Here is a 23,011-nt window from a genome sequence, read left to right on the forward strand (position 1 = left end):
GTGGATCGGAATTTTTACTAGCAAGGCGCTATCATACGCAGGGCACTGTACCGTTACCCACTAAACAACAACTCCCCTCGAACAAAATCAGCAACGTAGATGGGTAGCAGGATGATAACCTAGTTGAGCGAGAAAAAAATCACCACGTCTTATAAAGTTTATGATCCGAAACAACCGCAACTCAAAACCCAAAATAATCCCCCAACCAACCACCAACCACCAAACACTACACGGAATCTCACATCCACACCCGTTATCCCAAAAAAAAACCCTCCCTTCCATACAATCCCAAATACTACCCTCACAAGTCTTTAGTCCAAACCGCACCAACCTATTCACACTAACCCTCCATCCCATTTCGCATTTCCCATCTTTCCTGCAAGAACTCGGTAACCTCGGGCCGCGCCCACAAGCCCCGCACGTACTCGCCGCACACGAGTCGACTTCGACCCTTACCACATTGTTGCACTAAACGCAAAACAGTTGAACCAAGCAACCTGACACACTTTCCCTCATGTCACTACCGCTTTTGGTAGTCGAGCGTGCGGAGAACCGAGGGATTGCAGTGATGCTTCATACGATGCTGTATGGGAAAGGGTGGAGGGAGCAACGTCGTGATTACTGTTCTGAGAAAAGGAGTATTTAAAAAGGACAGTATATAATGTAATTTATTCTAAATAAATATAAACACGTGAAGAACATTTGAGACTTCGTCGTTTTTTGCTGCAGGACAAGAGAAGGGAAAAAGGTAGTAGTTGAAGTAGTGCTACTACAACATCTCGACGCGATACAGACGTCTAACACATCTCTAGGTGAACCTGATACCTAGCTACTACTTCAAAGTCAAAAGCAACAATGCCCATAAAACCCCGCTTCACCATCCCTGTCCCCCAAGTCTCCCTCCCAACCTTCATTTTCGACTCTCCGAGCGATCCGCTGCCCAAAACACCGATTCTCATCTCCGCTGCGAACCCAGAGTCGCATTTCCTCTCGCTACACGGCCACCGGCAGTATGCAAAGCGCTTCGCATCGGGTCTGCTGCGCGCAGGATTGCAGCCGGGGGATCGCGTGCTACTCTTCTCGTCGAACACGCTATTCTTCCCTGCTGTATTAATGGGTACGATAATGGCTGAAGGCATCTTCACAGGCGCGAATCCAACCTACGTAGTGCGGGAGTTGGCATATCAACTACAAGACAGCGGGGCACGGTTCCTAATCTGCGCAGAAGGCAGTCTCGACACGGGGATCGCAGCCGCGAAAGAAGTCGGGTTGAGTGCGGATCGTATTTTTGTTTTCGATGATGGAGCCGCGACGTTTGAAGGTAGAAAGGTGGAACGCGACTCGGAGCTGGGACGCATTCGGCACTGGACGGAACTGCTAGATACACCGGAACGAGGCGAAGCATATACTTGGCCGGAGCTGCGCACCGCAGAGGAGCTGGATCGCGTTGTTGCGCTGAATTACTCGTCAGGCACGACGGGCATGGCGAAAGGCGTGATGATTACGCATAGGAACTACGTTTCGAATTGCGTTGCGCAGTTGCAGGTTCCACAGCAACAGGAGGGGTGGGAAGAGTTGCGGCAGCGAAAAAGGTTTCTCATCTTCCTGCCCATGTACCATGCCATGGCGCAATCCTGGTTCGGCATGTGCGCCCTGAAGCTGCGGGTCCCAGTGTACATGATGGCCAAGTTTGATCTGCTGCAAATGCTAGAGTACGTGCAGAAATACCGGATTACGGATCTCGTCTTGGTGCCGCCCATCATTGTACTTATGGCCAAGCACCCTGAAACCAAGAAGTTTGACCTGAGCTCAGTGGAGGAAGTAAACTCTGGCGCTGCTCCTCTCGGTGGCCAAATCAAACAAGAGTTTGAACGCCTTTGGCCACCAGGCAAGATCAGCATCAGAAATGGGTGGGGCATGACGGAACTCACAACTGTTGGCTGTAACCACTATCCCTCAATGCAGTATCCCAGTTCCTCCGTAGGGGAACTGTATCCGAACATCGAGGCGAAGCTTGTCTTGGATGATCAGGGCAAGGTTGAAGCTTCTCAAGGTGAACAAGGTGAACTCTGGGTGCGTGGCCCCAATGTCATGAAGGGGTACTGGAAGAAGCCTGATGCGACAAAGGAGACCATCACACCAGACGGATGGTTGAAGACTGGAGACGCAGCATACGTGGATGCCAATCAGCACTTTCATATCGTGGACAGAAAGAAGGAGTTGATCAAGGTCAAGGGACTACAGGTTGCGCCCGCTGAGCTGGAGGCATTATTACTAGATCATCCTCAGGTACAAGATGCTGCTGTCATCGGAGTACAGGCGTAAGTTTTGCAGTCACATGTAGGCACACCTGCTAATCATGGTCAGTGACGGTACTGAATTGCCACGCGCATACATTGTGCTTCGGTCTTTGGCTGATGCCACGCCGGAAATGGCGGAAAATATCAAAGCATGGCTGGCGGAGCGTGTTGCGAAGTACAAGCGGCTAGAAGGCGGCGTGCATTTTGTCGATGCGATACCCAAGAACCCATCTGGCAAGATTCTGAGGAAAGAATTGAGGAACAGGGCTGCGCAGGAAGACCCCAAGCCGAAGCTGTAAACAGCCGACTGTACATATGTATCTGTCTCTGCCTATACAGACCATCGTGATTTTGGAACAAATATCAATTAGAGTCTTGTTTTAGCGTGAACCTGCGTTGCAGTGCTGATCAAGCCTGTCTCGTAGGGCTCAAAGAAGGCCCCAAGTCGCTGCCATGTCCTCAAGCCATGGCGTCATGTCTGGTAGCCTTTGAGTGTCTTTAGTGCTGAAATTGCGTGTCCTCTGCTGCTTCGGTATATACATGCAGCGGCATCCGCTCATGACTGTCATTTCCGTAATCTACCCTGCATGGGCACCTGCAAACGCTCTAATTGCTTCGCTCTCCGCCCTTGGCTGCCCTCAGCTCATCCATCTTCTTCACGCGCTCCTTGAACTCCTCGTACTGGCATTTCTCGTACGAGTGTCGCTCATTCTGTCCAACGTAGTCAGTCAGTCTGCGGTTCCCCCACGTACACGGAAAATGGGCTTTTGCGCACCTCGCACTTCCATGGTAGGTAGTACTCCTCGTACCGACACCGATTCAGCGGAATCAGAAGGTGTGCGCATGAATCTCTGTAGGGTAGGGGCAGCTTAGCAGCACTCATCTCCTCACGGGTAGCCTCTGCGTAATTGTCAGTGTCTGGTATGCGGAGCCAATTACGGCTGGATGCGTGGGCGCACTCACTCCGGGGCTCTCCGAGGCCGATGGCATGCTTGATGGATTCTGTAACAGTCATATTGGCGGCCCAGGGTGGTGTTTGTCGTCAATGGCACGCAGGACGAGGGGAAAGTGGTGGGCGGGAGCGTCGTTTGCGGGCGAGGTTGCTGAGGTTCACTGCGGTCGGCAAAGGGAAGCTGCCACCGCCCGACCCCGATGCTTGGCAGGGCAGGGCAGGCGCGACCGCGGCCCTTGCAACGCGACTTTCCCCCCAGGTCTGACGCGAACCGCAGACACGCCTTCACGAAATCACTTGACACGCCTGCAAGACGCCGCTTGTGCTTTACTGAATGGTGAAAATGCCCCCGGCGCCCGATGGCAAAATATATTCGGCGACCTACAGTAATGTGCGTAGCGACAACCCGCCCTCTGCCTGTCCAATGTCCCTCGATGCTACTTGACTGCCACAGCTACTACCATCACACCACCTCGGCCTCCCTGCTAACACTCGCCCCAGGTCCCCGTCTATGAGTGCAATGTCAACGGCCACCATGTCATGCGCCGCCGTGCCGATGACTGGATCAATGCTACACACATTCTCAAAGTAGCCGACTATGACAAGCCGGCGCGAACCCGTATCCTGGAGCGCGAGGTGCAAAAGGGCGTGCACGAGAAGGTGCAGGGTGGATATGGCAAATACCAGGGCACATGGATACCGCTCGAGGAAGGGCGCGGGCTCGCGGAGCGTAACGGCGTACTGGACAAGATGCGCGCCATCTTCGACTATGTGCCAGGTGACAGGAGCCCGCCTCCTGCGCCCAAGCATGCTACGGCTGCGTCAAATCGCATGAAGCCACCCAGGCAGACGGCAGCAGCGGTGGCTGCGGCGGCTGTAGCTGCGGCGGCTGCTGCAGCTGCGGTTGCGAATCACAATGGTAAATTTGTCCATTTGCTTGAATCTATCCAGTCTCTCGTCGATGCAACCATGTGAGAGAATTTGCGCTGATGTATTGTGCAGCACTCATGAGCAATTCGCGGTCGCAAGCCAGTGAAGACCCGTATGAAAACTCGCAGAGGTCGCAGATCTACCGTGAGGACACACCGGACAACGAGACGGTGATTTCGGAGTCGATGCTGGGCGATGCCGATCTCATGGATATGTCGCAATATTCGGCCGACGGTAACAGAAAGCGGAAGAGAGGGATGGACCAAATGTCTTTACTAGACCAACAACACCAGATATGGGCCGACCAGCTACTGGATTACTTTATGCTACTGGACCATGAAGCAGCCGTGTCGTGGCCAGAACCACCGCCAAGCATCAACCTAGACCGGCCGATTGACGAAAAGGGACATGCGGCGATGCACTGGGCAGCGGCCATGGGTGACGTTGGCGTAGTCAAGGAGCTGATACATCGAGGAGCACGTTTAGACTGTCTGTCGAACAACTTGGAGACGCCTCTGATGCGCGCCGTCATGTTCACCAACAACTTCGACAAGGAGACGATGCCGAGCATGGTCAAGATATTCCAGCAAACGGTGCACAGGACAGATTGGTTTGGCAGTACCGTTTTTCACCACATTGCAGCGACTACGAGCAGTTCAAACAAGTATGTTTGTGCAAGGTGGTATCTTGACTGCATCATCAACAAGCTCTCAGAAACGTGGATACCGGAAGAAGTCACGAGGCTTTTGAATGCAGCGGATCAGAACGGCGACACGGCCATTATGATTGCTGCACGCAACGGTGCGAGGAAGTGCGTGCGAAGCCTGTTGGGACGAAACGTAGCAGTGGACATTCCGAACAAGAAGGGCGAGACTGCCGACGACCTGATCCGAGAGCTCAACCAAAGACGACGTATGCATGGCCGAACGCGACAGGCCTCGTCATCGCCGTTTGCGCCAGCACCAGAGCACCGACTGAACGGACATGTTCCCCACTTTGACGGTGGGCCACTGATGTCGGTACCCGTGCCTAACATGGCAGTCCGAGAGTCAGTGCAGTACCGGTCACAGACTGCTTCACACTTGATGACCAAAGTAGCGCCCACGTTGCTGGAAAAGTGCGAGGAACTAGCGGCGGCATACGAGGCAGAGTTACAAGAGAAAGAAGCAGAGTTTTTCGACGCCGAACGTGTGGTCAAGCGGCGGCAAGCAGAACTAGAGGCTGTACGGAAGCAAGTAGCGGAGCTGCAGAGCATGTCAAAGGGGCTACATATTGATCTCAATGACGAAGAGGCGGAGCGGCAACAAGAAGATGAGCTGCGGCTCCTGGTGGAAGAAGCAGAGTCGCTTTTGGAGATTGAGCAAAAGGCGGAGCTGCGGCGACTGTGCAGCAGCATGCCGCAGCAAAACAGCGATAGCTCGCCAGTGGACATTACGGAGAAGATGCGTCTGGCGCTGCTGCTGCACCGAGCACAGCTGGAGCGGAGAGAGCTGGTCAGAGAAGTGGTGGGCAACTTGAGCGTGGCGGGCATGAGCGAGAAGCAGGGCACGTACAAGAAGCTGATTGCAAAAGCACTAGGGGAGCGGGAAGAAGACGTTGAGTCGATGCTGCCCGAGATCCTGCAGGAATTGGAAGAGGCAGAGACGCAAGAGCGGGCCGAAGGACTGGATGGTAGCCCGGTGTGATTCGAGCAACTTGGTCAAATGTCTGCCACCGACGTTTTTGATTCCCCCGGCGCATTCTTTCTTGGTTGTTGGGCTATGATTTAGGGAGGACTGATAGGGTAACGAGCACTTTACGACCGAGATAACAGAACTGCTAGTTCCTAATGGACGCACGGAATCGTGATCACTTTTGTTTCTGTTATCGGTCATGCTGTCATTGTTGGGCTTCAGCACATAGGAGTACGTCGAAAATAACCTGCTGGAGTCCCCCACGGGGCTTGGAGGCTGCTTCGATCTATCTGTACTAGGGCAAGCAAGTCACTTGATGGTGCATGAGGATGCAGAGTCTGGTCATCTGAGAGACGCGGACAGCAGGCAAGGCCGCTCGTGAAGCTGGGTTGTGATTCGACTATGCATGCAGCTAAAGTATGACGTGATGACGCCGGACAGCGGCATGGCACGTCAAATTGCCAAGGGGTCTGGAGGACGAAAACCCATCCAAAAGGCGGCTTGTGGTGTTTGTATAGGGTAAACGATGAGTAACACGATGGAAAATACAGCTCGACGCAGACTTGGCTGAGACGGGGAGATTGGATGCGAGGGAAAAGACGCGTAGGCGGCAGGTGGGCTCAGCTGCGATTGGGCCGTGGGGGAGGTGGAGAGTCAGGTCAGCGGAGTTTGCACGGAGGTTACGGCATGCAGGGGGCTTGGCCGTGTTGCAGTAGTACGCGGCTGCGATGCCACCAGGCACCTGAAGACAGATATCGCCAGTCGCCAGTCACGACTACTAAGCATTTGACGCCTACGCCGGACCCAAGCAAATCAATTCCCAGAAAAAGACACCGCCACACCTTTCCCCCCCCCCTGGTCACCTCCCACGCTGCAGCCCCCCAGGCCCACTCACCCATCACCTGCCACTCGGCGCGGCCTCTTGCTCTGCCCAACAACCGCCTTATATGCCTGAGTCGATCCCTCTACGCAAGAAACCCCCAGCAACTCCTCGTGCCCTCGCCCACACCCTCTCCGACGACTTCAGCCTCGCTCCCGCCTCCAACGCGCGCCATCTCTCGCGCTCACGCTCCTCCTCACGACAGCCGCGCAATCCGGCCCGAGACTTTGACGATTGGGATGACCACGACCCAGCCATGCCCTCCGACCTGAGACCCTCCCTCGAGTGCCCCGATGGCCGCGCCAACTCCCCTCTGCTGGGGCGCAAGACCGAGGACGATACCGTCGACGAGGGTCTGTTAAGCAGGAGCACACACCACTTTCACGAGCGAGACCCAGAGACACAGGCAAAGCTCGAGACACGGAGAAAGTACACGTATGCTGCTTTCCTGCTGGCCCTGAGCCTGATCAGCTTCACTGTGCAGACAGAGACAGCCGTGTACATCCAGCACCAGCTCAAATGGGAGAAGCCGTATTGCATGCTGTACATGACCCACGGCTCCTGGGTTGTGCTGTGGCCTGCAACTCTTGCCCTGCTCCGTCTCCAGCATTGGAGCGAGCCCTGGCCGACGTTTTGGCGCAGACACGTCCACATTCTGCGCCAGACGGCCCTCATGGTCCAGCACCAGACGCTCCACCCCACGCCTCGGCAATCCCAAGTCTCACCCGTCCAGTACATGATGAAGATGACTGCTTTCATTACATGTGCTTTGACTCTTGCAGGAGGCAGTTGGTATGTCGCCGTTAACATGACGACTGCTAGCGACCTGACGGCCATCTACAACTGCTCTGCCTTCTTCGCCTACGCCTTCAGCATCCCCATCCTCCATGAAAAGGTGCGCGCCAGCAAGGTCCTGGCCGTCGCCATTGCCATTGCCGGTGTCTTTGTTGTGGCATACGGTGACCAGGCGCCCGCAAAGCACGGCTCCAAGTCTGGCGGCGGGGCCGGCGGTGACAAGGCGCCGCCTTCACAAGAAGCCGAGAACCGCGCTTTTGGCAACTTGGTCATTGGCGTTGGTAGCGTCTTGTACGGTCTCTACGAGGTCTTATACAAGCGGCTGGCTTGTCCACCCGAGGGCGCTGCACCAAACAAAGGCGTCATCTTTGCAAATCTGTTTGGCAGCTTGATTGGCGCATTTACCTTGAGTGTGCTGTGGATTCCATTACCATTGCTCCACTGGATGGGCTGGGAAATATTCGAGCTGCCCAAGGGAGAGCAAGCATGGATGATGGCTATTAGTGTTTTGGCAAATGCCAGTACGTCTCCTTCTCTTTTCCTTTGTTCCAGCTTTTCCAGACATATTTGCTAACTTTTACAACTCTAGCCTTCTCTGGCTCTTTTCTCGCCCTCATTTCCCTTACATCGCCCGTCCTCTCTTCGGTCGCGGCACTTCTTACTATTTTTATCGTTGCGCTAGTCGACCAGTTGCTTCCTCCGCCACTCAACTCGCCACTTACGCCCGCCGCTATTGTCGGCGGTCTTTTAATCATTGGGGCTTTTAGTCTCTTGTCTTGGGCTTCGTATAAGGAAATGGATGAGGAGCGGAGGCATAAACTTGAAGAGGCTCCTAGCGAGTTGGACGATTAGAAGGGGAGGCTCTTTGTTTTCTTCTATTGGCGTCTTAAGAAAAAGAAAGGGCGGCTGTATCATGGATTCAGCAGTTGCACTTCCACCTATACTTCCTTTTGATCCTCCTTTTTCTTGGCTTCACAACAAGGTCATTCGCTTATCGGACCTTTGACCGGTTTCTTGAATCTTGGCCGCGACGTTTTTTGCATCTTCAGGCATTGTTTTGCAACTAGGAAATTCGCTCGATAGACTACTTATTTTTTTTTCTATATCTCTTTTATCTACTAGGCGGTAAAGCAAAGGCGGCGGTATGCAGCATTTGACGAGAAAGAGCATTGTTGGGTTACCCGTTGGCAAATCTATTAGAAGGGCGTTATCCATGGCGTTTCCATACCGGTGCAGACTGAGAAGTCTTGCTGTCTTTCTGTTTTTCAAAAATCCAAAGCTTGGTCCATCTCCGGGGTATTTTTTCTATCGTGTCGAGTGAGCAAGATGTCGGGTCAGAGGATCACAAAAGAGTGTTTTTAGGAAATCAAGGTAGACTTTACTATTGAAAAAAGGGGTTGACAATATAAGATTCTAGAAGAAATCTAGATAAAGATAAAGGTTGTTTAAAGACTTGATAGGCCCAACGGGGATACAAGACGAAGATATAGCATGTCTCTATTCTCACGTGAGGATAAGCATGGGATGCAAAAGAGTGGTATGATTGAAGGGTAATAGAGGCAACAGCGCATACGCTAGCCATCAGACAACGTTCGCGAAGTTTCGATACACTGCCCTGCAGTAAATGTCAAACCCTTGGTGTGGCATCGCAACGGCGTAGGGTGGCGCCCTGACCCGCTCCTCTCCTCTACCTTGGATACATCAGCATCATAGTACAAGCACATATCTTCAACCTGAACATACTCACTACAGCACCATGACACAAACACAACCCGCCGCACCGCCCGATCTCAGTGCCAAACTCCCCAAACTCATTCCACGCAGACGCGCCCCCACGACGCGAGAACCGCCTTCTGCCCCTCCCCCGCCGACACCCTCGCTCCCCGCGCCCCCAAACCTAGCGCAGCACACATACATCCATCCGTCGCGCCGCATCCTCAGTCCACAAGACCACGAGCTCTTCCTGCACAGCGAAACATGCACGCTCGTTGAAGCCTTCATCTTCGGCATCGCCGACGCCGTCCGCGATAGAAGCATATCGAGCGTGCGCGACGGCTCCGAAGCAAGCACAACCATCAAAACCATCGTCTCGATCCTGCGCTCCGCCGAAGAAATCCTCTCAATATGCCCGCCTGAAGACACGGGCTCGCGCTTCGGAAACCCCATGTTCCGCTCTTTCCTCGACGAGCTCGAAAAGGCACTGCCGGCCTGGCACGAGCAACTCGGTCTACACGACGCCGCGCAAATCGATGAAGTATCAACGTACCTCCGCCACTCCTTTGGCAACCGCCAACGCATCGACTACGGTTCAGGACACGAACTCAACTTCTTCCTCTGGCTCCTGTGCCTCAATCGCCTGGGCTACCTGCCCCCAGCTACCTTCCCCGCCTTAGCCCTCGTCGTCCTCCCTGCATACCTGCGCCTCATGCGCCGCGTTCAAGAAGCATACTACCTCGAACCCGCCGGCTCCCACGGCGTCTGGGGCCTCGACGACTACCAATTCCTGCCCTTCCTCTTCGGCGCAGCACAGCTCCTGCACCATCCGTACATCACGCCGAAATCCATCCACAACGCGCTGGTGCTGGAGGAGGAAGGCAAGGAGTTTCTGTACCTTGACCAAATTGCCTTTGTGAATAGCGTCAAGAATGTCGAGGGACTGCGCTGGCATTCCCCTATGCTGGACGATATTTCCTCGGCCAAGAATTGGGCTAAGATTGAGGCCGGCATGCGCAAAATGTTTCGCAAGGAAATTCTCGAAAAGTTGCCGGTTATGCAGCATTTTTTGTTTGGCAGCTTGGTGCCTGCCGTTGAGGGCATGAGTGTGGAGGATGAGGCGGATAAGGAGAAGGAAGACGAGGGCGCCGAGGGAGGCGAGGTACAGGTGTTTGATGATGAGGCTGGCAAGAGACATGTGCATGCGAGTGTGGGTTGGGGCGACTGCTGTGGTATTCGTGTACCAGCGGCTGTAGGAGCAGAGGGCGAGGCAAGGAAAGGTGGTGTGAGGGGCTTGAGGAGAGTGCCGTTTGATTGAGAGACTTGTATATGGCATCAAGTAGACTGGCGTTTTTTTTTGTGTTGATACGAATACCCAAAAGAAAGAAAGAAAGAAAGAAAGATACAGACGGCATATCACCTTAGCATAGACATATTCATGAAAACAAAAAACCTCCAAATCCAACAATTAAGTATTCATTCTAATTTCCCTTTAATGTTGCATATTTCGTGGTATCAATGCCTCCTTCTCTCTCTCTCTCTTCTTCCTCTACCATTTCCCTTCCATATCACCCACAAAAAAGACTTTATTTCTTACTCAACTCCTTCTCGATCTCGGCCTTGAGATCCTCGGGCTTCTTGGTACTCGCCCAGCGTCCCTTGACCTTTCCATCGCGGCCAATGAGGAACTTTTCAAAGTTCCACTTGACACGCTTGAGGCCCATGAGGCCGGGCTTTTCGTTCTTGAGCCATTCGAAGGCGGGGTCTGCGGTTGCGCCGTTGACCTATTCATATAAATATCAGCCAAACCGTCTCCAGCGTATTCGGTTTTTCCCATGTCTACGCGTGACAAGCAAATACGGTAGCGGCACCATGAAGGAGAGGGGAAGGAACGAGGGGAGTACATACATCAATCTTTCCCAGCACCGGAAAACTAACACCATAATTCACCTGGCAAAACTCCTGAATCTCCTCATTTGTTCCGGGATCCTGACCGCCGAACTGGTTGCAAGGGAAACCAAGAATCTCAAAGTCATCCGGGTATTTGGACTTGATGTCCTTGTAGAGTTTCTCGAGGCCTTCGAATTGAGGGGTGAAGCCGCACTTGGAGGCCGTGTTTACAACGAGGACGACTTTGTTGGAGAGTTGGGAGAGGTCGTAGGGTTGGCCCTTTTCTGTGGGTTGTCGTTGTTAGTCTCTTTTTTAGGGGAAGAGCCTTGAGGGGGAGGGTGGCGTGAGCGTGAGGGGAGAGGGCGGAAGGGCAAGGGAGGAAAGAGGAGATTGTGTCTATTTTCGCAGTGACGAAAGAGGTCTATTTCTCATCTCCATCGAGGTAAAATAGCAGAGAGGGAGAGACAGAGGGCAACTCACTATCCTTGGGCTTAAACTCGTAAAAGCTCGTCGCAGAAGCCATGGTCGCGTATTCTCTTCTCGTCCAGCTCTTAGCAGCAATACTACTTCTCTTGTCGTAAATCTCAAGCAATCGTACAGCGCCGATACGTGGTGCAGCAAAAGTCGTCGCAGTAGAGTTAGCTGTAGAGGTAGCAGCAGGCCGATGATGCAAGGTTAATAAGCCGGGCTCGCTCGCAACAAGCTCACGACGCGGGGCAGTGCTCAAGCTTCTCGCCCCTCGCCGGATTCCTAATCCCACTCCACCCGCTGCCGCCGCCGCTCTGCACCACCACATCCACCGGACATGTGACATCCCCGCCGCCGTCGCCGCCATACCAGCCGCACCACCCTCGGGCATCCTTCCCAACACCACCATACTGTTACTTTTCGCTATTCCAAAACCTGCACTGTAATCACCACTGACTTCCGGGGGTGGAGGGAGCTGAATCGAACTGCTGATGGCGGCGGTCCGGACCCTTCTGGGCTGACAAAAAAAAGGTGGGTGATTCCTCCAAATGACCCGTTCGGACGGTTTAAACAAGCACGCAACACGCACGGTATTGGGGGTGTGTGCGTGACGGAACACTGCGATGGCGCTTACCCCCCGTCCAAAAAAAAGAAGAATAAGTCGGCCGAGGTATTATCGGCTAGGGAAGAGGGAAAATGGAGCAGACCTGACTGACTCTCCGTCTCTCTCTCGATGTAGTACGTGCGTACGTGCGAGTCTCGCAATGTTGGCTGACTCGGCTTGCTGGTTGCAAGGGCTGGCTACATAGTTTTTACGTGCGTAGTATGGAAGCTATGTAAACAAGCGGTATGCATGCATGTAACGGACTAAAAAGAAGGCGTGATAATTTGGTCGTGCAACTTTGATCCTGGCGCGGAGTGAATGACGTAGGGAGGGCTGGTGATTGATTGCTGCATTAGGGCCGAGCCTTGGACAAAAACCTTGCTGGGCGATAAGCTGGGATTCGGTCCGACTGCGTGCGCTGCATGCATGTGGGGAGAGGGGAGGGGCACTGGAGGGGCACACTCATCCGGTGAGAGACTGAGGTTCACGCATTAGGATACAGCACACTGAAGCTTCGCTCTCACAACTCATGTGCAGTGGATGAGGATTAAACAAACAAACGCCCCTCTATTAAATATACAGAGCACAAGAGGAGGAGGGGCCACCAACTTCCGCAGAGCGGGCAATGATGGCCAATACAAGACTGACCTCTCTGAATGGTCGCCTCCTCCCTTCCCGATCCTAGTCTAGATGCCATTTCGACGCCGTAAATACAGTAACAAGAAAGTACAAAAAACTACAGCCTGATGACAGGCTCCTCCGTTAACATCAGATTAATCAAATCTCGCACATCGACCAAGACTCATGCCAACCATATTGCAATGAGTAAGGACCACAGTCCATCTCCCCTCAAGGGGGTTCTCAGCTGTCACCTTAACGGCAGACCAGCAATCCTTCGGCTTCCGAGTCCACGGCTGGGACAAAATCCTTGGGCTTTATGCATCCTGCGGCTTGTATCCGGCAATGTTCATCCATCCAGGGTCATGGGCATCCAGAGACTTGTGGCAAGTCTTGATCCTTCATCCGCTAGGCATGCGGGAATCCCATCCGGCTTTTGAAGAACGCGGAAAAGCAAAAACGCAAAAGTGCATGTGTTGAAAAAAGAGCAATAGCAGAGGGGTCCTTGGGTAAACGACAAACCTACTTGGGTGCGTCACGGCAGACCGACTCTACCAGACGTATCCTTCCTTCAGCCACCGAAGACATCTCGGTACTGAGTGCAAATGTCGTGGAGGCCGACAACCTCCTTTGTCAGCTGGATATCGTCACCGAGGTCGCTTGGGTTGCTCAGGTTGGTGAGCACCTCGATGATGTGCTGCTTCTTGGCAAGGAACTCCTTAGAGAGCGCCTCGCGACGTTGCTGGCGCTGTTGCTCAGCAGTGAGCTTCACAACCTTGGCACGCTTCTCTCCAGACTCCTCGGCAGACGCCTTGCGCTTGCGCGACGAAGACTTGCGAGTAGCTTGTCCCTGCACAGGTGGCGAGGGCTCAGTGGTGGGCCCATCGTACTGGTGCACTCGCTTCATGTGGTCAAAGAGGTTGTAGCGACGAGGGAAGCCGTGACCAGGCACAGCTCTCTCGCAGTCCCTGAAGTGGCACAGGTGTGGCCGGGCGCCGTGACCGTGCATACCGTGTGCCTCGCGCTCGTGGCGGAGAAGGCATGCAGTAGAGGAGAACTGCACACCAACGCAGGTCTTCTTGTTGCAACGGAAAGGCTTGAGGTGAGAGTCGACGTACTTGCTAGAAACAGTTTAGACACATATCATATAGTAGGACAGATGGCAGGGAACGTACTCGTAGTTGCACTTCAAAGCAGTTGGCTTGTGGCTGCATCCGGCCTTGCCCTCCTCGGGGCAGTGGTACTTGCCATCCTTGTCTGGCGTTTGTTGGTATAGTGGGTGGCTGCGGGCAACCTTTGTGCGCTCCTCCTCGAGCTTGGTGTCAGCGGCCTCAGACTGAGAGAGTGTGTCTTCATGTCCGTCGAGCGACTGAGGTGCAGATGCTGCCTTAATGTCCTCGTTCTCATTGCTTTCAAAGGCGTTAGCGAACATACTTGATGAGAGGAAAAGGATATCTACCGAGACTCGGCAAGTCTTGACTGGTCAAGGTCGACCGTAGGGAAGTGTACACTGGTGGTGCTAGTAGGGGTAGCGACGAATGCACCAAAGGTCGAGTCCTGTGTAGATGCTCGCCTGGACTCCTGCTGGAAGCCGTATGATGAGTAGCGTGCAGCAGCAGGGCGCTCAGAGGCATCGAGGGAAGCATTCTGCCAGTTGCGCTGAGAAGTGGGGGTGCTGAACATGGCATCGTTGGTGTTGTGTGATGGCCATGACGAGAATGGGAAAGTGTTGTTCTGGAACTGGGCATCGGCACTTGGCCAGTGCGGCGAGCCGCTGATGGAGGAGGGTGTGAATCGTGTCATGTTCGATGTTGTGTACTGGGTGTAGTCCTGAGCAGTAGAGTAATTAGCATAAGCGAGGGGACCCTCCGTGGGTTCCCATGATCCGGAAGTGGATGTTTGTTGCACGTGGCTCATGTCCAGGGTGTCCGGGAAAGCACTGAAGTTGTCCGAGCTCATTGTCGGTGAGTAAATGTCGCTGCCAACAAAGTGACTGCTCATCTGGCTCTCCTGGCGGTTCATCTCTGGCTTCCTGGGTCCGCGCCGGCTGGCGCCGCTCTGGCTCTGGTATGCGCTGTCCATGCTGCACTCAGAAACAGTATCCTTCAGTTCAAAGAAGTCTGATGTGCTCATGTCCTGGAAATCTGAAGAGAAAGGAAAGTCCGGTGCGGAAACAACAGGTGCAGGGATCTCCTTTCTCCACTCAGTGATGTTTGAGATGTAGAATGCGGGCTCCGGTGGTGAATCGAAGAAAGAGTCGCTGGACGCCAGAGTCAGTACCAAACACACGTTCACGGCAAACCTGAATGATAAAAGAACAATTGAAGACAAAGGAAAACGCCATGTTAGTACAGTAGCCAGAAGGAAACCTGTGCAAAGCTTCACGTTAGCAAAGATCAGTAGACGGGAGACATGGTGGTGAGCACGCACCTCAAGGAGCCAGTAGGGTCAGCATCATTGGCCATAGCATGTCCAGGTTGACGTATCCATGTTGGGTCCAGAGTGATTTGACCAGTAACATGATATTCCCAGGTCGAGTACTTAGCAGGTGTCCAGATCCAGTAGAAGCAGTTCACAGAAAAACAGGGCAGCTCATCCAGAACAACAGGTGCTCCTTTGACCACACTCAAGTTGGTTTTCGATTAATGGGTCGGTAAGGATAGGCAGACTCTAGCCCATGTACGTACTTCATGTCCGACCAAAGAATCTCCATACCCATGACCGTGGCCGGTCTGGGCTAGCGCATCCAGGATATGGCCCGGCACGTGATCTTACATAAAAGTCACGTGTTCCATGGGGCGATCCTTGGTACATGTTCCATGGCTTGGCGTCCTTTGGGAAAGCGTACACTCCTTATTACCAGTAGTCTGTCGTTTAGCCTAGTTGAACAGCAACAGAGAAGAACGACATTGTCGGAAGGTGCCTACGTAATCCTGACGGCGATGCAGGGTTGCATGCCGTTTGTCGCACAAGAATTTTGATCCAGTGTGGTGTTGGGCATCAATAGCGAGGATCCACTCTCGTATGTTCACCGCCGTTTCGAGAGCTCTGCATTTTAGCTCTGAATCGGGGGCATCGAGGCCTCGTGATTGTCGTTTCTACAAACACTGCAAGGGCAGTGTGCTACGTGTCTCGTATCTTGGGAAGATTGTCCTTGGGGAAAATGTGGTCCTGGTAGAACTGAAGAAAAGTGGCCTTGTGGTTGTCCTTTACCGGGGCGGTAAATCCTATGGAAGGTATCCTGTGGCATCCTTTGGGAGATCCATCTGGGGCTGTAGTGGCGGCGAACAAAAAGAGAAGAAGAGTCAAAACAGTAGGAAAGAAACACATGATTGTAACAAGACAGGCGGTAGCAAAACGGTAAGACTGAAAGGAAAAAGGGGAAGGTCAAAGCAAAACAAGTTGGGGGAGAAAACCGTTGGGCAGTAAGTACCTGGATAGGGCTCCGTCTGGGCTCCGAATTGTCATCCTGAGCAAGGGCTCTTGTTTTTTTGATGGTGTATGTATCGTATTGGACAGATCAAGCAAACGTCGCAAAGAAAGATTGCTAATGTAGCTTGTTTGCAGCGCGATGGCAGTGGTTGAGAGTAAAAGCTGTGGTGTTGAGGAGGAAAGAAGGAAGCGAGAGAGCTGAGAATATGCAGGCGCGGACTTGGGTTGCTGACGGGATGGTGGCTTGGTTTGAGTGCCAACGCATAGGAGAAGGCCCCACACACAAGTGCCGCGAGCAAATGTCTTCGGCGGTTTGGAAGCCAATGGGATGAATTTGCGTGCGTGGCCGGGTTGGGAGAGATGCACTTCTTATCACTCCGAGTCAAGCGCTAACGTCACAGACTTTGCGCTCGGTTCACGAGTCACCCTTGGCCGCTCTCGCGATTCACAAGCGCTGGACGGGCTTCCGTGTCGGCGTAATACTCTGCTCCTGTCGCTCGCGGGTCGCAATAGGGGATGGTAAATTGAAATGCCGCCAGGGGCCCGTCGGGGATTACAGAGGGAGCAGTGATCATCACGGGTGGCAGCCAACCGCGTGGCCGGAGGGACGACGCGATACCACCGTCACACCTGCAAATTCAGGGAACCCGCCAGCCGAACGCGCACACAATGTGGATGCACCCCTCGTCTAGCTCTGCGATCAACAACCACAAAACCTGAACTGCCTGAACTGTGCCGAGGCCATGCTTGCGAACCATTTCAGAAAGAAAGAAAAACAAAGCATCGGCGGGCTGAGCTTTGCGGAAAATGCGGCAACACGAGCGCTGGCGCAATAATGCCAACCGTCGTTTTTCTATTGATATGCCACAGGCCTGCGGGATACCGGCTGGGTGCTCCCTTCATTCCGCCCCATCCGCAGGGCCCGGCACACCAGTCCGCCAAATTTCATTTCCCCTGGCCGTCCATGATATTGCAGTTGCAATTGCACTCTGTGCACACAGCGGCCAACTGGCCATGCTTCACAACATACACACACACACACATATACTTACTTGAACACCTGCATGCATACTTACCGTCATACTATATGTATGTACGCACACTGTACATACATATCTATGCACACTTACGTCCGCCTGACCTGAGCAAACGACCAAAATCATCATGTGATGCAGACGTAGGCGGCGGCCACTGGTCCAAGGGAAACCATGCCCAGCGTACAACAGCATGCAGCCGTGATATACCGTCAGTTCTTCATACCACGCCCTCATTGGCAAACGCCGGCCACCCTCCTTGACCTATAGCACAGTGCTCAAGGCAACGTGGCTCGTTCGCAGAGAAGTCTATTCAGAGTCAGAACATGTTGTAACAGCAAGCGGCCAATGGCACAAGTTGGGATGGTGGCTGTGATCAGATAGGAGCGAAAGACAATGCTATTTGGTTCCTCAGTGTCCTTTGGACTAAGATGAACTATGCTTTAAAAATGTGGTATCATCATGCAAGGGGATGGAATTGTTGACAAGTGTCACGTACCTTTGCTGGCCAATGCCATCGTTGCTGCAAAGCTGCAGCGAGACTGCACCACAAAACTTGATCTGATGCCAATGTCGAGGCAGTGTGATTTGAGTCGCACCAAGACAGTTTGCGCAGCATGTGTCGGATGGCGCATTAAAGGGCGGAGGGCAAGTCGTGACACGTGCGGCGGCTAGAAAAATATTCCTCATCGGCCCGGCTGTTGTGTATCCGAAAGATCTGCATCAGTAGCTATCGTTGCAAATGCGTCTCTCTCAGGAGACAGCACGCAACCTGTTAACGGCTGGAGGCGGCAAAACTCTAAAAAGCGGCAACCGCTGCACATGCCAGAAATACGAGGTCGACGGCTCAACGCTGTGTCGAGTCCGGCAGAATTCGCGGAAGTCTGCCCCAAGGTTACCTTGCTTGAGGGTTGAGGAAGAGATTGCTCTGCTGTGCGAGCGCGAAAGACATTGTCCCTCGCTTAGCAAAAGCGGTAACGCGCGCTTATTTGTCAGCCACTGACGTCAGGGCTCTCAGAGCAACAGACGCAGACGGCGTTATTCTTCACTCAGCCGCCGACTTGCAATTCCTTAACCACAAGCCATGTCCGCCGGCACTGGCCATACTTACTACGAAATCAACGACAATTTCCAAACACATGACATCAACGATACCGAGATACGGCACCTGCGCCCGTGCAAAGCTCGGCTGAATGCCGTCGGTGGAAGCTTCTCGATGGTGTCATAGCGTGCCTACAGCGTTGTGCATCCAGGAAAGGGTCCCAGTAGCTTTACTTCAAACACATGGTCGAATCCCCCGTTGTTGTACTACCCAAAGATCGATAGGCGTACCTAATAGCGGTCGGTCCATGACGAGCGGCGCGATCTGCTTACAAAAACTAGTGCGATCGATACCCCTTCCCCGACTGCGCCTCAATACCCCTTAGGATGGACAGAGCCGAATCTGTCATTGAGGTTGATGGACCCTGCACGCCGTCTTCGACGCCTCGACTATCGTCCAAGATCGATGTCACGTGTAAACAAACGGTCTGGCTAGCATCCACGCTTTAGATCATCGAGCCGCGTCAAGTGTGGATAAATCAGCAGAATATGATTCGCTGCAGAACTCTGATTAGATTTGGCCAGCAGAAGCAAGTGCAGCATAGCGCCGTTTGCTTGCCATTCATGTCATCGTTACAGACGTTCAGGGTCCAAACTGCACTGTCAAAATGCGGGGGAGGGCTAGACCCTCACTGATTGGTACGATCATGTATCGTCTGCGTAATGGTCATGCCACATGCGATCGTGTGCTCGACAGTATGGAACTGAGGGGGTATTTATCAGCAGTTTGCATTCCCATCTTCAAAATAACTCATATTTGCAATCTACTCTCAATCACCACATCCCAGTCCAATTTCAAATCTACATACGATTTCTATTCATATCAAATATCACACATGTCTTCTCCAATCAACAAGGTCTTTGGCAATGATGCCACCCCAACCATGCCTGAAGCCCCAAAGCAAAACAACGACCGCCGAGCGTCTGATGCCTCTGTCGGATCTGAGTCTTTCTACAATGGACGCCGAAGGGTACGTTGAATACTTGGCTGATTGAGCAGCCGTGACTGACATTGTGTAGTCTTCGGCAGCCCAGAGATTTGGAAACCTAGAGGCTCTTAAGCGTCGTCAGGATGAGGAGAGCCTGGCTCGGAGACAATCCTTCCATGATGCATATGGAAAGCCCGGCATCATCGGTACTTGGTGGAACAAGTATGATTCTCAACTCATCGAGTGCTTCCAAATGCAATACTAATTGTTCTCAGCTTCACCCGTGGACCTCTTCAACCCACTACACAGTCGCAGCAATCGAAGGGCGGATCATCATAAGTTTTTGCTTGTTTCAGTGTGTGACATGGCAACGAGATGAGATGAGTGTTTATGAAGCCAGGGGCCAGAAGGCAAACATGGTTTGCTCAAAGAGCAGAAGATCAAAAATGATGCGACATAGCGTTCTCGCAAACATGTATTATACCAGTATGATGTAAATTCAAAGACAAACAACATACAAATGAGCCTAGGGATTGAATTGATACATGTGATGATACGTGAGATCTGAGATGTGGGCTGCGGCCGAGCGTGGGCCAGTGCGGGGAAGGCCCACCAAGTTGCTATTGGTTGTTGTGAAAGTGACGTTGTGGCTACATGCACCAAATATCCATGAACGAACACCTTTCTTCATTACCACCTTTCGTCCTACTTGCTGTTGCCTGATCTGTTCCGCTGCTGCTATAGTACGCTGGATTCGTAACTGCAATCCTGAAAACTTGCGCAACTACTACTTCCTAGCCTCGGTGCCCGCTACGCACATCACTTCGTCATTTATACCAGGTCGCGTCGCGCCAGCAATCCAACGACGCTATAGCAAAGCAAGCGATGACTGCCAGACCTCGCTCTCCAGGATTTGGCGATGTTACCAGTATCAACCTTAATCGTCTGCTCTCGAGGCTAGAGCGCATAGTATTGGCAGATCCGTCACCAGAGCTACGAAAGTCCAGTTATGAGCGGGCACGCGTAAGCGCAGTAGGTTAAAACACATGGACCACATCTATAGAAATGGCTTACTGATACTCCCCAGAATATCGAACATGCGCGCACGTTACTCCTCAACCTTGAGCACTCGGCCTCGACAATACCCTCCAAGTCCAAGAAATCCGAGCTACAAACCGATCTGCAGCAAAAACGCGAGCTCATAAAGCAACTAAATCAGCGGATATACGAATTGAACCAGCTAGATGATACAGAGTCGGATGGGTCTGTAGATTCCGATCAAGAAGACGCAGATGAATTTCCTTCATATGCGCCAAGAGTGAAGACAGAGGCTGGACGGGATATCACAACGTCAGGAGGAAACAACGAAGCACTCCAAAATGCTGCGCAGGGATTGGCGTCAGAACTGCGGCGGAGAGGCAAGCCAGAGGCTGACGGAGCCGAGTCTGGGGCACAAGCAGCATCTGGCAATTCTCTTTTCCCTTCGAAACCCACAACGACGACAGGCGACCCAACCCATGCGCAGACAGAGGCTCTCCTATCGTACCAAAGGAATGAACAGGAAACGCTCACAACAAGCCTCCTCGATATGGCCAAGCTGTTGAAGCAACAATCGATAAATTTTTCAAACACGCTCGAGGGCGACAAGAGTGTGGTAGATCGAGCATTGGCTGGGCTAGACAAGAACACGTTGAATATGGATGCTGCTAGTAGGAGGATGGGCACGCTACGGAAGATGACTGAAGGCAAGGGTTGGTGGGATAGAATGAGGCTCTATGGCATGATTGCTGGCCTATGGTTGATCGCATTCCTAATTGTATTCGTAGGGCCCAAGGTCCGTTTCTGAAACCGCCCTTGCGGGTAGCGATGCTGTCAGAAAAGAACGATTGGACTTCCATTCATGTCACGAATGTTTCGCGAGGATGAGGGGCGGTGGGCGTGGCACATAGCTCACATGGGCGCGCCAACATCACCATCAGCACCAATGACAGCGTGTCACGCATGAGCTTGGCCAAAATTTCAGTCAAGATCCATGGCGCTACGCACTTTGCGCCGAACACGTATTTACGTGCACACCACGTGGCTCACACGGCAGCCCTGATCCATCTTCACCGCTGAGCCACAGAACTGGACCCTGCGCCCATCTCGCATCCTGCAAGCAGCCGCTTAGCGTCATTGAGCCCCGTCTTATTATGTACCTTGATTCCGCCAAGTGCATCGCTCAAGAACAACAATAACTCAGTGTTAATCCATTGCATCCCTTTCCAGTTGACATATTCGGTATCGCGACAAGATGACAGCCATACAAATGACCGCTTTGGGCTCACGCTGTACGTACCCAACCCCCCATGTTCTTGATCGCGCCCATCCGCAATTGCGACAACAACTAACAAACACGCCCAGCTCTCAACCACTCCTCCGCGGATGCGGAAGCTGAATATGACCGCCTTCGCGACCTCGCCCGTCAAGAAGCCGCCAAACGCTCCTCATGTTTCGACCGTGCGCACCAAGCGTACGAGTCCGGCGATGGCGCTGCCGCCCACGAGCTCTCACAGGAAGGAAAGAAGCACGCGGAAAAGATGGAGCAATACAACCGCCAGGCACGCGACTTTATCTTCCGGGAAAACAATGCCGAAGGGCGCGTTGACAGCGACACAATTGACCTTCACGGTCTCTTCGTAGAAGAAGCAGAGGACGTGCTCGAGGAAAGAATCAAGGTCGCCAGACAACAAGGCCAGACCCACCTACACGTCATCGTCGGCAAGGGCAACCACAGCAAGAACCACGTGCAAAAGATCAAACCGCGAGTCGAGCAAGTATGCCGCGAGCTGGGGCTGCAGTACCGCACCGAGGAAAACGAAGGTAGAATCTTCGTCAACCTCCAGGGCGGCAGCGTCGACGAAATGCCCCCGCCTCCGCATGCGCCCTCGGCTGGATACCCCGGACACCAGCAGCACCACGGTGGTGCCCCGCCCCAACACCATGGCGGTCAACACCAGCAACAGCATGATCAGCAGCAAAACCAAAACGACGAGATCGAGCAGATGGTCAAGAAGGGGCTACCCAAGTTGCTCAAGATGCTCAAGTGCTGTACTGTTATGTAAGGCACGCGTGTGGCGGAGGTTTGTTGCTTCTGATTGGGAGCTATATACGTTTTCATATTTGTTACAAAGATGTATATGATCCAGAAAAATGAAGAGATAAAGAGAAAGATAAAAAAAGTTGGAATAAGAGAACGGGAATTGGAGAGAATTTGTATAAAGCGAAAAGAAAGAGTGTGTGATACCCAAAAGACGTTGTCATACGTGGGTAGGGGTAGCGTAAAGCTTTCATGTCAGACGGAGACCTGTTAGGGGACTCTTTCTCCACGTATATAATTATTTTTTCTTTTAGTTGGTTGGTTTGGTATGAGGGATGGGATATCACGCCGTATTTATATGAGTTAGTTTTTATTATTATTATTATTATTCATGATCATTGTCTATTATGACACAACCCGTCTTTTCTCGTCTTTTCTTCCTTCCGTCAAATCAACTCTGTTCCCCTTTTTCTCGTAGGAGAAAAAAAAAGGATAGTGAAGTATGAGTAGTGTACAAGTTTTACCTACACGCCCCAACACTCTTTCTCCGCTTTTCTCGCTTCCATTTCCCTCCAATTTTCTTTCTATCTTTCTCTCTTTTCGATAGCAAGCA

General features: G+C 52.7%; 9 protein-coding genes across 9 annotated transcripts; 6 read left to right on the plus strand and 3 right to left on the minus strand.

Moving 5' to 3' along the window:
* Positions 1-855: 855 nt before the first annotated feature.
* On the plus strand, positions 856-2,599 carry COCCADRAFT_97005 (uncharacterized protein; the record flags this gene model as incomplete). The annotated part of the gene is made up of 2 exons (XM_007714399.1): positions 856-2,321; positions 2,368-2,599. The coding sequence occupies 2 exons, from the start codon at positions 856-858 to the stop codon at positions 2,597-2,599; spliced, it is 1,698 nt and encodes a 565-aa protein (XP_007712589.1).
* Positions 2,600-2,906: 307 nt separating this feature from the next.
* COCCADRAFT_96998 (uncharacterized protein) lies at positions 2,907-3,315 on the minus strand (the record flags this gene model as incomplete). The annotated part of the gene is made up of 3 exons (XM_007714400.1): positions 2,907-3,011; positions 3,076-3,200; positions 3,264-3,315. The coding sequence occupies 3 exons, from the start codon at positions 3,313-3,315 to the stop codon at positions 2,907-2,909; spliced, it is 282 nt and encodes a 93-aa protein (XP_007712590.1).
* A 280-nt stretch (positions 3,316-3,595) lies between these two features.
* COCCADRAFT_37044 (uncharacterized protein) lies at positions 3,596-5,867 on the plus strand (the record flags this gene model as incomplete). Its single annotated transcript, XM_007714401.1, has 3 exons — positions 3,596-3,643; positions 3,754-4,171; positions 4,255-5,867. 3 exons carry the CDS (start codon positions 3,596-3,598, stop codon positions 5,865-5,867), a joined length of 2,079 nt encoding a protein of 692 aa, XP_007712591.1.
* Positions 5,868-6,991: 1,124 nt separating this feature from the next.
* COCCADRAFT_37045 (uncharacterized protein) lies at positions 6,992-8,382 on the plus strand (the record flags this gene model as incomplete). Its single annotated transcript, XM_007714402.1, has 2 exons — positions 6,992-8,051; positions 8,120-8,382. The coding sequence occupies 2 exons, from the start codon at positions 6,992-6,994 to the stop codon at positions 8,380-8,382; spliced, it is 1,323 nt and encodes a 440-aa protein (XP_007712592.1).
* Positions 8,383-9,286: 904 nt separating this feature from the next.
* Positions 9,287-10,561, plus strand: COCCADRAFT_37046 (uncharacterized protein; the record flags this gene model as incomplete). Its single annotated transcript, XM_007714403.1, has 1 exon — positions 9,287-10,561. The coding sequence occupies one exon, from the start codon at positions 9,287-9,289 to the stop codon at positions 10,559-10,561; it is 1,275 nt and encodes a 424-aa protein (XP_007712593.1).
* A 268-nt stretch (positions 10,562-10,829) lies between these two features.
* COCCADRAFT_96925 (uncharacterized protein) lies at positions 10,830-11,656 on the minus strand (the record flags this gene model as incomplete). The annotated part of the gene is made up of 3 exons (XM_007714404.1): positions 10,830-11,027; positions 11,152-11,417; positions 11,614-11,656. 3 exons carry the CDS (start codon positions 11,654-11,656, stop codon positions 10,830-10,832), a joined length of 507 nt encoding a protein of 168 aa, XP_007712594.1.
* A 1,738-nt stretch (positions 11,657-13,394) lies between these two features.
* Positions 13,395-15,536, minus strand: COCCADRAFT_97010 (uncharacterized protein; the record flags this gene model as incomplete). The annotated part of the gene is made up of 4 exons (XM_007714405.1): positions 13,395-13,944; positions 13,999-14,232; positions 14,283-15,083; positions 15,511-15,536. The coding sequence occupies 4 exons, from the start codon at positions 15,534-15,536 to the stop codon at positions 13,395-13,397; spliced, it is 1,611 nt and encodes a 536-aa protein (XP_007712595.1).
* Positions 15,537-19,226: 3,690 nt separating this feature from the next.
* Positions 19,227-19,658, plus strand: COCCADRAFT_96969 (uncharacterized protein; the record flags this gene model as incomplete). The annotated part of the gene is made up of 3 exons (XM_007714406.1): positions 19,227-19,361; positions 19,411-19,541; positions 19,595-19,658. 3 exons carry the CDS (start codon positions 19,227-19,229, stop codon positions 19,656-19,658), a joined length of 330 nt encoding a protein of 109 aa, XP_007712596.1.
* Positions 19,659-20,204: 546 nt separating this feature from the next.
* Positions 20,205-22,423, plus strand: COCCADRAFT_96903 (uncharacterized protein; the record flags this gene model as incomplete). The annotated part of the gene is made up of 4 exons (XM_007714407.1): positions 20,205-20,351; positions 20,407-21,153; positions 21,326-21,503; positions 21,723-22,423. The coding sequence occupies 4 exons, from the start codon at positions 20,205-20,207 to the stop codon at positions 22,421-22,423; spliced, it is 1,773 nt and encodes a 590-aa protein (XP_007712597.1).
* Between the last annotated feature and the right edge of the window lie 588 nt (positions 22,424-23,011).

Source organism: Bipolaris zeicola (genome assembly GCF_000523435.1).
Source record: "Bipolaris zeicola 26-R-13 unplaced genomic scaffold scaffold_80, whole genome shotgun sequence".
Lineage (NCBI taxonomy): Eukaryota > Fungi > Ascomycota > Dothideomycetes > Pleosporales > Pleosporaceae > Bipolaris > Bipolaris zeicola.